This window comes from Seriola lalandi, unplaced genomic scaffold (genome assembly GCF_002814215.2).
Source record: "Seriola lalandi dorsalis isolate HSWRI2012SDOR001 ecotype SW California unplaced genomic scaffold, Sedor1 jcf7180002054791, whole genome shotgun sequence".
Taxonomy (NCBI): Eukaryota; Metazoa; Chordata; class Actinopteri; order Carangiformes; family Carangidae; genus Seriola; species Seriola lalandi.
The window spans coordinates 110,472-123,606 of record NW_019525344.1 but is presented as its reverse complement, the minus strand read 5'-3'; the positions used below and the strand labels follow the sequence as shown (position 1 = coordinate 123,606).

At 40.4% G+C, this 13,135-nt stretch overlaps 1 protein-coding gene across 1 annotated transcript; it reads right to left on the bottom strand.

The window, feature by feature from the left end:
- Positions 1-1,434: 1,434 nt before the first annotated feature.
- On the bottom strand, positions 1,435-12,913 carry pum3 (pumilio RNA-binding family member 3). Its single transcript, XM_023425611.2, has 18 exons — positions 12,850-12,913; positions 11,875-11,948; positions 11,584-11,787; positions 10,516-10,702; positions 9,433-9,508; positions 9,201-9,294; positions 8,729-8,795; positions 8,324-8,498; positions 8,043-8,146; positions 7,400-7,478; positions 6,973-7,071; positions 6,048-6,101; positions 5,613-5,693; positions 5,351-5,493; positions 4,169-4,391; positions 3,571-3,658; positions 3,246-3,336; positions 1,435-2,106 (listed from the first exon to the last, which is right to left on the bottom strand). Coding segments are annotated over exons 1-18 (1,971 nt in total). The 5' UTR covers positions 12,852-12,913; the 3' UTR covers positions 1,435-1,976.
- Between the last annotated feature and the right edge of the window lie 222 nt (positions 12,914-13,135).

Sequence of the window (13,135 nt, the reverse complement as noted above, 5' to 3'; positions counted from 1 at the left end):
TCTTGTCGTCATAAAGCCATGAAGCTCTGTGTGTGTGTGTGTGTGTGTGTGTGTGTGTTTGTGTGTGTGTGTGTGTGTGTGTGTGTGTGTGTGACCTGTTTAACAGTGAACTCAAGCTGAACTTGAGTGACAGTGGAGCTCTCCTCATTGTTCTCGGATCAGCTGTAATGAACAGGACGCTGTTACTTCCTGGTTTAAGGTTTACCAAAAGATCAATGTATTTTTTGACAGGCGGCTACTGAACTAATAAAGTAATAATTGGACATTTTGGGAAACACACTTGGTCACTTAATTGCATAGTAAATGAGTAGATTGATACCAGTCAGGTATCAGGTGATTAAGTTTGTGTAGAATGAAGACTGAAGCATGGGCTATCCTGGCTCTGGCCAAAGATAAAAGGTGTGACAAGGCGACAGCCTAAGCACAGACGAGTCAGGAAGTCACTGGCCAGACCAGGAAGTGGTCCCTGCATCGAACTCCCCATTGAAGCGCAAACTAACTTTTATGTGTTTTTGAATAGATTAAACAAAGATAAACCATGTTCATTTGTTAACTTGTTGGTGTTTTGTTACCTTTAGACAGTCAGCTGTGTCCAGCTTCATTTATCAGACAGATATGAGAGTGAGAAAGTAAATAAGTGTATTTCCCAAAATGACAAACTATTCCTTTAACTTATGTTCATATTGTTGCACTAAAGTGAATGTAACAGTACTGAGCCACTGAGTATTCTATCATCACATCATTATGACCTACAGTCAGTGATGATGAAAATTTGAACTGAACACAATTGAAATCAGCAACTCAGGGGATATGATTGTATATTTCACAGTATTGATGGACCTTTCTCACAGATGTCATGTCACAGCAGGAAAAGCACAGGTGTAAATTTAGTGAGTGATGGCTGAATACCATTTAGCTGCTGGTTCACTGTCATAACTTACTGGAACAGAGCCATCGTTGATGGTGACAGTCAGAGCCGGAGGCATGTCGTTTATGGGTTGTTGTTGAAAGTGAGTGACTGAGCAAGAGTATTAATGCTCTAAATATAGAGCTAAATCATCTTTAATCAGCTAAGTCATAGTATTATGGCTGTAATACATTTTAGTATCTCTATAGAGTATAGCTGGGCATACGAATTTCAGTCTTAGCAGCTCTAAACAACCAAACAAACAAGATCGCCACAAACTGAATTTAGGCTTTTTTTCCTTTTCAATTATCACAAGTGGTTTTTATGCATTTTCAGACATCTTTTCTTAAACTGTCATTTATCATTCTCACACTAATTTAAAAAAATCTATTTCATTATGATTTCATTTAAATATCAGCACCCCTGCACAGAAAAGCACTTTATTTGCTGGGTGAGAGAACAACAGCTCCAGCTTATGTGTTGATTACAATGGAAGCTTTTAATGAATAAAACAGTAGGACATACAGTTAGGTAATAATATCAATCACAATAATCTTTATTTTGCAAACATTCTTTTCCTCTGATACAATTATTGTTCACAAAGTACAAAATATTACAAAAAAAAAAAAGAAACTGAGGATGGCAGTAAGAATCAAAACTGGACAGAAAGTAGTTCCTGCTGTGTGTATTCACCGACAGCCCCTGTGTTCACTAGTCCTTGTTAAAGGGCCTGTTTACCAAATAACCTTTAGGTTCTATCAAGACATGCAGATATTTCTGGTTTTATTTGTCCAGGTTTGAGATATGTTTCTGAATTATTTGAGAATTTGTGTATTTGAACCTGTTTTTCTTGCAGCATCACATTTCATTATTGACACAAACACAATCCATTTTTCCATCAACGACTGAAATGACAGTGTTCCAGGTTGTATCCACTTCCTGAGAACGTTCCCATCCACAGCTACAAACACACTCAGTCCTGTAGGTGTTTGCTGGACAAACACTCACTGCTGCGCGGGAGGTGATGTGTTTAATGTCACCAGTTTGTTTGAATTTTTAAAAAAAGTCTCTACTTGTTCAGATTCTCCAGCAGGATTTCAGCTCCTTTGTTGTTGCTGATACTGCTGAGCTCTGATGTGATGGACTTCAGCGTCTCCTTCACCTCTGTGGCCACAGACTTGTCACAGCTGTTCAGGAGGCTGCACACACAAACACACAAACAGGCAGATTATGAAAATGTGGTTAGAAGACATTGAAACCTTTTCCACCTGGTTTAACTAACAAAAGCAAACAAGACTAAATCTAAACCTAGAATATGGCTGGACCACATCATAGGCTTTTATCACTCTGCCTAGTGTCCGCTGGTTCCAGCTCTTTGTTTGCTTCTCTCCTCCTCACATATACAGTATTTTCATACAGCTGAATTCACAATAAAACTGTTCTCATTTACATGTTTTTCTGTTTCTGCTGTCATGACAACCGAACAGGTTTGAAACAGGTGACTGAAACGTGGCCCATTAAAACTACATGTTAACCAGCAGTCACTTTCAAGCTGCTGCTAAAAGCCTGATTTTATAACCTCGACGTCATCTGACAAAATCCCCAAACACATACATGAAAGACACCAGCTGTGCTGTGATTTCAGCTGTATTTACTGATTTGATCAGTCACAGAGAAACTTAGAAACTTAGAAACTTAAAAATAGCAAAAATTGTCACTGTTTTTCTTTTGTATAATTCATTGAGAATTAAAAAATGAAAATGGCTCCAGCAGCTGTACACCTGTGGCTCCACCACAATGTTGCAGCAGTACAAAACAATTTACCCCCGCTTTCGTGTAAAACATGGGGAATTGCTTTACACGGTCTTTAACAGTAATGTTTGTTGGTAAATGTGAGACGTTCGTATCACACATCTCTGCAGCTTCACATGCTTCACAACCAGAAACAAGGAAGTGAGTTTTGTGCTCTCAGGAAATCATGATGATCTGTGAAATTTGTGGAAAAGTTGCAGTGATTGGACATAAACACAAGGTCGCCCAGAATTCACTGGGATTGGTTGAATTTGTGTTAATTATTGCGGTTGCGACATTGTGGATGGACTGACTAACGCTGTTGACAATGAGGTTGTAGATTATCCAGAATAAGTCAGACAATGTTTCTGAATTTTTTAGTATAGTGGGCAGCACAGCATCCCACAGTATCCTGCGGAGGAGGCAGATAAATGAGAAGCTATAGGAGAGAATTTGTTTTCTATGATGTGGATGACGCTTTAAGTGGCTGCATTGTATTGTGTAACTGCATGTCACTCATGTCATGTGTGTGTGTGTGTGTACTGACCTGCAGAGCACCATGGCTCCTCTGTTGGCTTTCACCCAGCTCTTCAGTTTGTCTGTCCCCACCGTGTCCACCAGTATCCTGCCAAAACGCTCTGAGAGGGCGAGAGAGGTAGACATCAACAGGGAGTGGAAGGTAGAGAGACGGAGGAAACTTTAAACTTTAACCTTTATTGTCCTTCACCAAGGAGGTTGTTTTTGTCTTAACAACTTTACTATTTTTATGTCATTTGGTGGAAAGTTGGTTCAATAGTTTTTGGTGCAGTGAAATTATTTTAGATTTTCACACCAGAAAGCAGCAGTGTGTGTGTGAGTGTGCACGCGTTTACCTTCCTTGCCTGCCTCTGACAGTGTCATGTCCTGCTCTATGAGCCATTTGAGCACCAGGTGTCCTGCTGGGTGCTCGGCCATGTGAAGCTACAGAGGAATGAAAACAGAGTTCACAAGACGATTCAACCAACAACGAACCACTTCAGGAAAACCTTTTCTTGGGTTTGTGATGAAAACTGCCCGGTAGCTTCTGTATAATTGTTTTTCCCCGTGGTCATTATAAAATAAACACTAATCTGAAACATTTGATAATTAACACTAAACAAAAAGAACAGCTGAGCCTGATGGGATTGTCATAAACTTTAAGTATCAGAGAAATTTAATTTGAGTCTGATGATGATGATGATGACCACCAAAGTTTTTACAATCCATTCCTGTGTAACTACATTTAATGAAGTTCCTTCAATCCAATCATTTCAACACAAGTTTTAATAAACGAATCAATAACTTTCTGAATTTCTGCACTAGGTCAGTTTGATGTTGTAAAGTTCTGGTTCAGGGAAAACAAATATCCTGCTGAGTAAAAAAGTTATGAACTCATTGACACACCTCTACAGTGTGTTTCTACATGACACACACACACGCACACACACACACCTGTCCATTGATCCCTCCCGGCACTAACTCCTGATTGGCCAGCTGAGCCACAGCTGTCATGGCGGGCCGCAGGTCCCCGCAGGCTGACGCCAAGATGTCGCTAACGGTGACGCTGGTGGCCTTGTCCATCACCATGGTGGCAGCGTTGTCACGGAGATACTCGAGCAGCGGGGGGGAGACGACTTCCAGCAGCTCTTTCCTCCGAAGGGCCGCGTCCTTTTTACTGATGGAGACGACAGAGCTCATGTCACTGTGGTTCATCTGCTGATTGTTTCGGTTCATTTACAACAAAATCAACTTTTAAAGACTTTAAACTTGCTGCAGTTAAATAACCCATTACATCCACCTGTCAGTCATTTTAAATCAATTAACCTACTTAATGTTACCAATGTCACATTTTGTCCGTGTTGCAAATTGTTTTTCTTTCTCTCTACAGATGTGATGCTGCTGGTGTCTCAAACATCCCAACAAACACCTGAACACACACAGCAACGCAACACTGACAACAGTTTGATCTATGACAGTTGCTGATCTCTGCTGGTCAGCTGTAAAATCACAACAGGAGCTGATGACAACTGAGGGCTATAGATCATCTTTACAGGAGCACAGTTCACAGAGGTCACTGATTTAAATTGAAAAAAAAAAGTAAATTATTCCATTAATATATGATTATAAAATAATAAACCTATAAATTATGAGATGATTTCAGAAAGCATTAAAACAAGAACCTTTTTGTAACTAATCTTATGTCATTTTTATTTTAGTTTTATATTACTCTTGCAACTTTTGTTTTAGGCCACTTTTTACTTCATAATATCACTTTTAATGAGAGTGGAGCAGACTAGAGACACCACAGCTGCATCAGCCTCACATCACAACACAGTCGAGGTAACTCTGTATTAACCGCTTCACTTTAATGCTGAGAAATAAAACAGGCCCTGATTGGGATTCTTTCCTCGCCTGCACATCCTTTTCATAAGAAAACTATACATCGTTTATTTGTAATGTTTTTTGTGTCTATATAAATAAATCAAATAAAAGAAATTAAAAAAAAACTCACAAAAAGTAAAAGTGTCTGCTGTGAAAAAAGCCTGTGCAGAGGTCTGAGTGGGTGAACTCTTTATTTCTAACAGCAACAGAACTCTTCAAGTCTACCAACACACACTCTGGGAGAGTTGTTACCTGTGTGCGTTTCCGTCTCCTCGCTCCAACACCTTGATGATCTCTGGCAGCAGGTGAGCCGGGTCTCTGGGGCTCAGCAGGTACAGCAGAACCTTCTTCCCGTATTTGTTACTGATGACCTCGTCCAGAGACGACAGGATCTCCTGAACAGGTGGGAAACAGGTGAGACCAGATGTATAGACAATAACTGCATTAATGTAACTGCATACATTGTAACACATGAATTCATGATCAGGATTATCACGAGCATCATCACACTTACTGAGAGCACGGCCTGTTTGACCAGCTTGGTGTCGTCCACACAGTCGAATATGGCCAGAAGAACCAGGTGACCGAACTCCCCCTGCGGACCAATGACAGTCAGTTAAACAGGCTTTAACAGCTGACACATGAATGACAGGAGTTTAGCAGAGACTCTAAGATCTGGTTACCAGGAGTCCAGGTCAGCTAATCAGGCCTGGACTCGATCTTTCTACAACTGTTCTACAGCTGATCTGAACACTGAAAATGTTTATAAACTGGCTCAGTGTGGACGATGTCTTTGACTCTCTCCACCAATAATCTGAGGTGTCACTGCTGGGCAATCATCATTTAGAGGCTGACCTCTTCGAAAATAAGAGCAATAAAATACAAACAGCTTGTTTCTATGAATGAATGAATGAATGAATGAATGAATGGAGGAGCACTGAGAACTCACCGTGGCAAACTTCACCATGTACGTCTTCATAGTTTTGATGATGACTTTTCTGTCCTGAAACATGAAAAACAAAAACTTAACACACTGCGCACTACACTCTTATTCATCTTATTCCTGCAGCCATGGAGATTAAGAGATGAGGTGTGGAGATCACCAGGAGAGAGAGAAGGAGGGGGCTTATGTCTTATCACTGACAGATGAAGTGCTTTCTGTTCTCAGGTGTTATTGACTACGACAGCGGATGTGAAAACAGTTGGATGAGGCCTTTTGTCTCCGGAGGGAGACGTGTGACATCTGATGAATGTTGGTTTGAGAAGTGTGTGGAGCTACAAAGAAGTGAGTTTACCCACTCCTCATCTCTGCTTGAGGCTAGAGGCTCGAGGTTACATTAGCCACTACTAGCATGGCATAGCATAACACAACCGAATCTCCGGCCAAAATGTTGGAGGTTCAGCTGTATTGTGGGTAATGTAGGCACCAGGTTTTGACACGGACAAAGAATGTGTGGGAAAAAAAAAGAAAAGATGATATCTCTGGTTCTGCTGCATTGATTTTGATATTGTTTTTTAAAACCTGACTATTGCATGTTCAACACTGTTCAATGGCAGTTCAATGCTAAATGAACCCTTTAGTGATAATGTACAGTATCTATTACACTTCACACAAACGATGTATGTCCCTGACCGCCTTTGTCTAAGGCACCATCAACACTTCACATGCACTTCATTTCATTTATTTCTGTATGTTTTATATTACTTGAATGTTTTTACTATAGATCCTGTAATCTGTCATAAACTGTAGGAGCACAGCTGTAAACCACACCTGCTTCAAGACAAGAACAAATAAAACCGAGGCTATGATGGTGTGTTGACATTCACCTTCACTGTATGAATGTGTGTGTGTGTTTGTGTGTGTGTCTACACACCTTGGCTGCCCCGTGCCACAGACAGTGCATTGCCACTCGGGCGCCGTCGTGTGTGTGAGCCATGTAGACGACTGACTCTCTGATGGACTCGATCATCTCCTGCTCCCATCAGAGCAAACACAGACCAATGAGAGGAAACATGTCAGTGGTAAATAGAGTGACTACAGTCAGCATCAAACACACAAAAACTTTTCTTCCATTCAGAAATTAGTTTTTGATCTTATTAGAGCCCGACCGATTTTATATATGTAAAGCGGCTGATATAACAATATCGGAATATTTTTGTACTCCTTAATATCGGTATCGGCCCCAAAAATCCAAGTTTCATTTAGTTGTCTCTGAGTGTCTTTTGTAGTATTTAGCTTTATTTTACACAGTGTACCTGTGTTACAAGAGAAATGTACAGCGACACAAATATTAAAATTACCGTTCTCTGTTTGTCAGGTGCGAACAGGAAGAAGTCCAGGAAGACTTTGTGGACCAGAGAGTGTTTGATCACCTGTTCCCTGAAACACAGCAACACAGGCTGTAGTTACATGGGTTAAATACTACGTATTAATAAAATGCAATCAGAGCAAAAGAAAAATGAATTACATATTCACTTAAATTGTAGTACATGCAGAAAAGCGAAAGGATAAAAGTATAAATAAATAATAAAAATAATAATTTTTATATGTTTTTAAACTTTCTTATTACCTGTAACTTTGTAACTAAGAAACCAGGGAAAAGTCAGGTAACTCATCTAACTGACTTAAAACTGACCAAACTGTTTTCCAACCTCTCCAGCTTTCTGTTTATTTTTCCCTCATAAAATTATAATGAAATCATTACAAATCACATACAAATCTCCACATTTGAGAAGCTGGAACCAGAGACTGTTAATATTTATGTCATTTATCAAAAACCATGATTGTTTTTTTTGTTCTAATCAGAACAATCACACTGACTCCAGTTATCCTTTTAACAGGCTACTGCTGACAGTATGTGAACTAAAACCGTTTCCCTGCACAGTTTCAACCTTGTACTGATCGTTTCATGTTTCTGACATTGTCTTATTTTTGTGTTCTTACTTCTGGGCCATGGGTGTGAGAATCTGCTTCATCTCATCGATGATGTTGTTCAGCTTGTCTGGGTTCATCTCTGCGACTTTCTCTATGGTGTTACACACTGTTGACTGCACACACGGGGGGGGGGGGGTAATGTTCACAGTCAGTGATGAGACATGTACATTTCAAATCATAAAATCATAAACCCTGGTGTGGAGATGCAAAAAAATACAAATATACCATATCAACATCAAACATCTCTACGCAGCCAACACTATTGCTTTCAGATGTGTGTGTGTGTGTACCTTGCAGATGGTGAAGGTGTTCCCGTACAGCTCCTCAGTGAGCATGAGTCTCTGTGCGAGCACAGCTTTGTCGTTGTAGGCGTACTCGATGATGGACGAGGCGGCGGCGTGGCGAAGCATCGGGCGCACGTGACCTTTAAATGTTTGCATCACAGCCGCCAAGAGCTCCTTGTTCCTGTGGAGGACATGAATACACACGGCTCTTAGAAATAAGACTGTGCATCAGTTGGCAGTTTGTTAGGTACTGTAACTGGACTGAATCACACAGAGAGGTGTTTCTCTTCTTTACTTATTAACCTGCATTAAAAAATAACAGAAACACCTGTCAGTGTAACTCAACACACCGGACGTCCGCTGACAGAGAGAAGAAGAAGAAGAAGAAGAAACCAGTGTGAGCTGACTCACCCGTACATCAGCAGTTTTTTCACCACGTGTTTGCCATACTGGGACTTACACAAACCGATGACGTCATCTGGAGGAAACAACAAAGTGCGGACGGTTAATGCTTGTTAATCAGCTGCTCTACTCGTGTGTCACAAACAGTGAAGCAGGAACTGAACTACAGGTCAGATCCTGATCCTCCTCAGATGCTGCTGATTAGACCTCGATGTAAAAAGGGAAACTCTTCAAAAACACATTGCCACAGTGTCATTACATATGAGGCAAATTGCTGGAAACAGTAACATTTCTGTAAAAATTACAGCCCCCACCCCCTAACACAAGTAAAGTTAGCATTAAAAATGTTTTCAAAAATAATCTTTTTTTTTTTGTGTGTGTGTTAAAAAAAGCCCAAAGCTATGTGCAGTGCATACAGGCACACATCACTATGTCCATAAAAAAACATAAATATTATTTATCAGCCAAACTTGGCCCTCACCTTTAAGTTCATCAAACACTTCCTGTCTCTGCTCGTGGTTGCCGAACTGGATGAAACACTGCAGCACTCGCACCGAGTCATGAGCAAACGCCATCTGGAGGCAGAGACGACGGTCCACAAGATTTTTATAAAGACAAAACATAAGAGCAAGAGAAACCACATCCACAGCATTCGTTAACAGCAGGATAACCGAATGTATAGTAAACTGATGAAATCGCAGAGTGAGACTCACCTGTTTGATTTTCCCACGGATCAGATCATGAAGGTCCTTCATAAGTTTCTTCTTCAAGTCGTTGTCACAATTCTTCCTGTTCACACACACACACACACACACACACACACACACACACACACACACACACACACACACACAGCACCATCATGTGTCAATGAGCAGGCAGCAGCACACAAAGTAATAATATTACAAAGAAATCTACCAGGAGTGTGAGCTTGTGCATATTAGATGGATGATGGTGTGTTGCAGCAAAAGTGGAGCCAGGTTCAGCTCTTTTACTGGACCATCCTACGTTTTTCTGCCACAGTAAGTTGGTCTGAACATGACGTTAGTCACACAGAAACATAAATTATAAAAAGGAAGAACTCAACGTTTGTGTAGCTTGCTCTGGTATGTTTGACTTCTGCTAACATTCATCCTGTTTTTCAGTCGCACTCCCCCGTCAAACTCTTTGAAGTTCACTTCATAGTTTATTACATTTATTTGCCGTGGGCGACGTACAAAACACATTATTCTCACACAAAGAAAAAGGATTATTGTAACAGATTTTAGCTACTAGCTCATTTCTGTCTGCAGTCTCTGGGCAGGTAGACACACACACTGATATCACTAATGCAACTAATACAAGTTAAAAAAAAAAAACAGCAAATACTAAAGTCAATCATAGATCTAACACAAATACAGAGTTCTATCATTACAACCAGCACTACGCAATATGTATAAATGCTCTTAGAAACTGTGTCAGTGCCAAATTAATATTGACAAGACTGACTTCCTAAAATCCAATCCAACAGCTGTGAAGCTGCCAGTACCCTCCATCAGAGCTAGATGGCCAAAGCCTCTCCTCCCTCACATTTCCAACACTGGGTCAGATGCGCCTGTGCAACTATCTGACATTAACACCACAATGGACCAGCTGTGCAGAAGTGAGAAAGGAGCCAGTTTTTCAGATGCTCGTCGCCTTCTACCAAGATTGTGACCTCGTTCAGCATTTGTCTATTTGTTTTGTGAGTCTGAATATATAAGGAGGTTAGTTTCGCTGCATAGTTTTGACCTGTGTGTGTGGGTGTGTGTGTGTACCTCCTGAGGTCTCCCCACACTTGTTTGGACTGACAGATGATCTGGAACATGTCCTTCCTCTCCGCCTGCTGTCTGCTCTTCTTCAGGTCCTTCTTCCTCTGCTGCCGGTTCTTATTCAGCTCCTCCTCCGTCAGCTCCTTGTTCTTTGGCTTAAACTCACCTTTCTTCATCCTCTTGGCCCCTGGACCTGTTTTGACATGTCAGTCATAATCATCAAGGTAAGATTCAGGCTGAATCCAGGCAGTGATGCAAAACGAATTAAACTTTAGACACTGTTGCTTTGAGCAGTGAAACAGGCAAAAAAAGGGCAAAGGTAAAGATGAACCTCATGACTTTGTGTCGTAGCTATTTTGATTGATATTACCCCCAAATTCTCAAGACCCAATAATGTGTGCAATTTTAAAAAAATATATTTTTGAACATTCGTAGTTTGTAGTTGAGAAAAGGAGGAAACTTGAAACTTGAAACAAACTCAAATCAGTTCTTCAGAGCTGAACATGTAGGTTTATTATTCTATTTACTGAAACAGATGTTGCATCCAAGCTGATCTTCTTTCTGTGTTTGATGGAAAATGAGTCTGTCTCATTTATTTAGGATGAAGTACTCAAAGTTTTTCCAGTAGTTATTATTATGCAGCACACGATTTACACCCAAAGCCAATGTTTAGTGCCAACACAGGTAGAAAGTAAAGGTGCAGAGGTCAAGAGCTGACATCCCATCATAGTCCAACTATCAAACTATTAATATTGACAAAGACAAAATATATAAGATGTTCACGCTGTTAAAATCCTTTTTGTTTTCTGTTTTTTTTTAAGTGTATATAGTATTTCAAACTACATTTGTGTTGTATTTACGTACTGTATAATAATTGTAGCCGGGGGGTCCCGTTGGGGGGGCTATAGGTTTAACTGCTTTCGTGTGGCGCTTGGTGAGCGCTAAGAGTGTGGAGCTAAGCAGTGCAAATGCTGGTCAAAATGATCAGCAGAAATCTGAGGCAAAAGACACTGACACTGTAATCTGACAGCCTCTGGAAAAAAAAGAGCCACAGACAGATGTTTTCTTTCTCACCTCCACCCTCTTCTTCATCTTGTGGCATTTTCCTCTTCTTCTGCCCCTTCCCGGTTTTGGAGAAAGCAAATTTCTGTTCTTTCTTGCCACCATCTCTTCCCTTCCCCGGTCTGCCCTTCCTCTCTGTGTTGTTATACGGTTTGAAGGGCTTCTTACCGCCTGGCTTTCCACCTGGTTTTCCACCAAGTTTGGTCCCTATGGAATCTGGGCAGAGTGAGACATAAACCAGTAATGACAAGCCTGGTTGAAACTGATGGTGAACATAGCTGGTTGATGTGAAACGTGGCTTACCTTTTCCTTTCTGTGTCAGCTTCTGCTTCTTTCCACCTTTAGGAGAAAATGTTTTTTTGGATTTGGCCTCCATCCTACAGTAGGTCCCAGAGATAAATGTAGATGAGGCCAACAGCAGAAAGACATACAGGCATACAAGTAACCAGCGGCTGAGTAGTGTTTCTACAAATGAAACACTTCTATATAACACATTCCAAGATCAAGTTTTGTTATCTTTAACTGCTGTATCTTCAACTTAAATATTTAGAAAAAGCTTGCAGGAAAGTTTCAGCTGATTTTTTTCTGCATATTGATATGATATGAAACTGGTATCAGGTGCAGCATAGAGATGAACATTAGGTTGGTCTTCAGATTGTATACAAAAAACAGGAATACATAAAAACAAAGCCAATGTAATAGCTTTGAAAGACTGGTATGTAAAACACTGAGGACCTGAAAACACTCTATGAGACGTGTACATATGCAGGTGGAGATTCTACACAACCAAAACACAAAAACACAAACAAGCAATGAGTGCTAAAAGTAATTTTTTATGAAATGTTGACATTTCAGGGGGAATTGTTTTTCTTTTAATCCGCTAGATTTCTGTTAGCTGCCTTAAAATGTTACCTAGAGGCTCTCTTAAGGAGTCAGACCACAAACAACAAGAAAGTTAGCTACTAGCTAACCATTCGGGAACATGTAAGTTAGCACCTTAACAAACTATCTTTCATGATAACTCCTGATAAGTCACTTACTTTTGCATTTTAATGCTGCACATTTACTACTTTGAATAGCTTTGGACTGTACTGTAGCTAGTTTGACCTCGCTATAGGTTTTGGCTTATTTTTCCCACATTGGTCGGTTAATCACATAAACAATGTTTGTCAACACATGTTATTAAACTATCGATACTGCAGCGCACCTCTCATGTTTATCTGTACTGTTAACGTGAACAATTACACAGTTTGAGTCATTTGTATTAGTTTAACTTACATTTCAAATGCACACACACGCTGCCACAGCGCTGTCCCATGCGTTCTGTTACCGACACGGTTTACGGCACAAACTGTCCAATCAGCTTCAACTTTCGCTGCCGTAAAACGTAGAATGTTACGACAAATCTTTATCACCGAAAAGTAGTAGAAGACGAACTTTTACAGTCTGTGTCATCCAATTTAAAGTTTTTAATCGGTTCCGCAGCAATCCAACAGTAAACCGACGACAACCTAGTTCAATATCTGTCAGTAGTTGTTTCCCGCACGACTGTGAAGACGCCATG

Coding starts and splice junctions, on each gene's coding strand:
- pum3 (XM_023425611.2), bottom strand. Junction 9,509..10,515: donor GTGTGGGGAGACCTCAGGAG/GTACACACACAC, acceptor GTGTGTGAACAG/GAAGAATTGTGACAACGACT. Junction 6,102..6,972: donor TGTGGCACGGGGCAGCCAAG/GTGTGTAGACAC, acceptor TTCATGTTTCAG/GACAGAAAAGTCATCATCAA.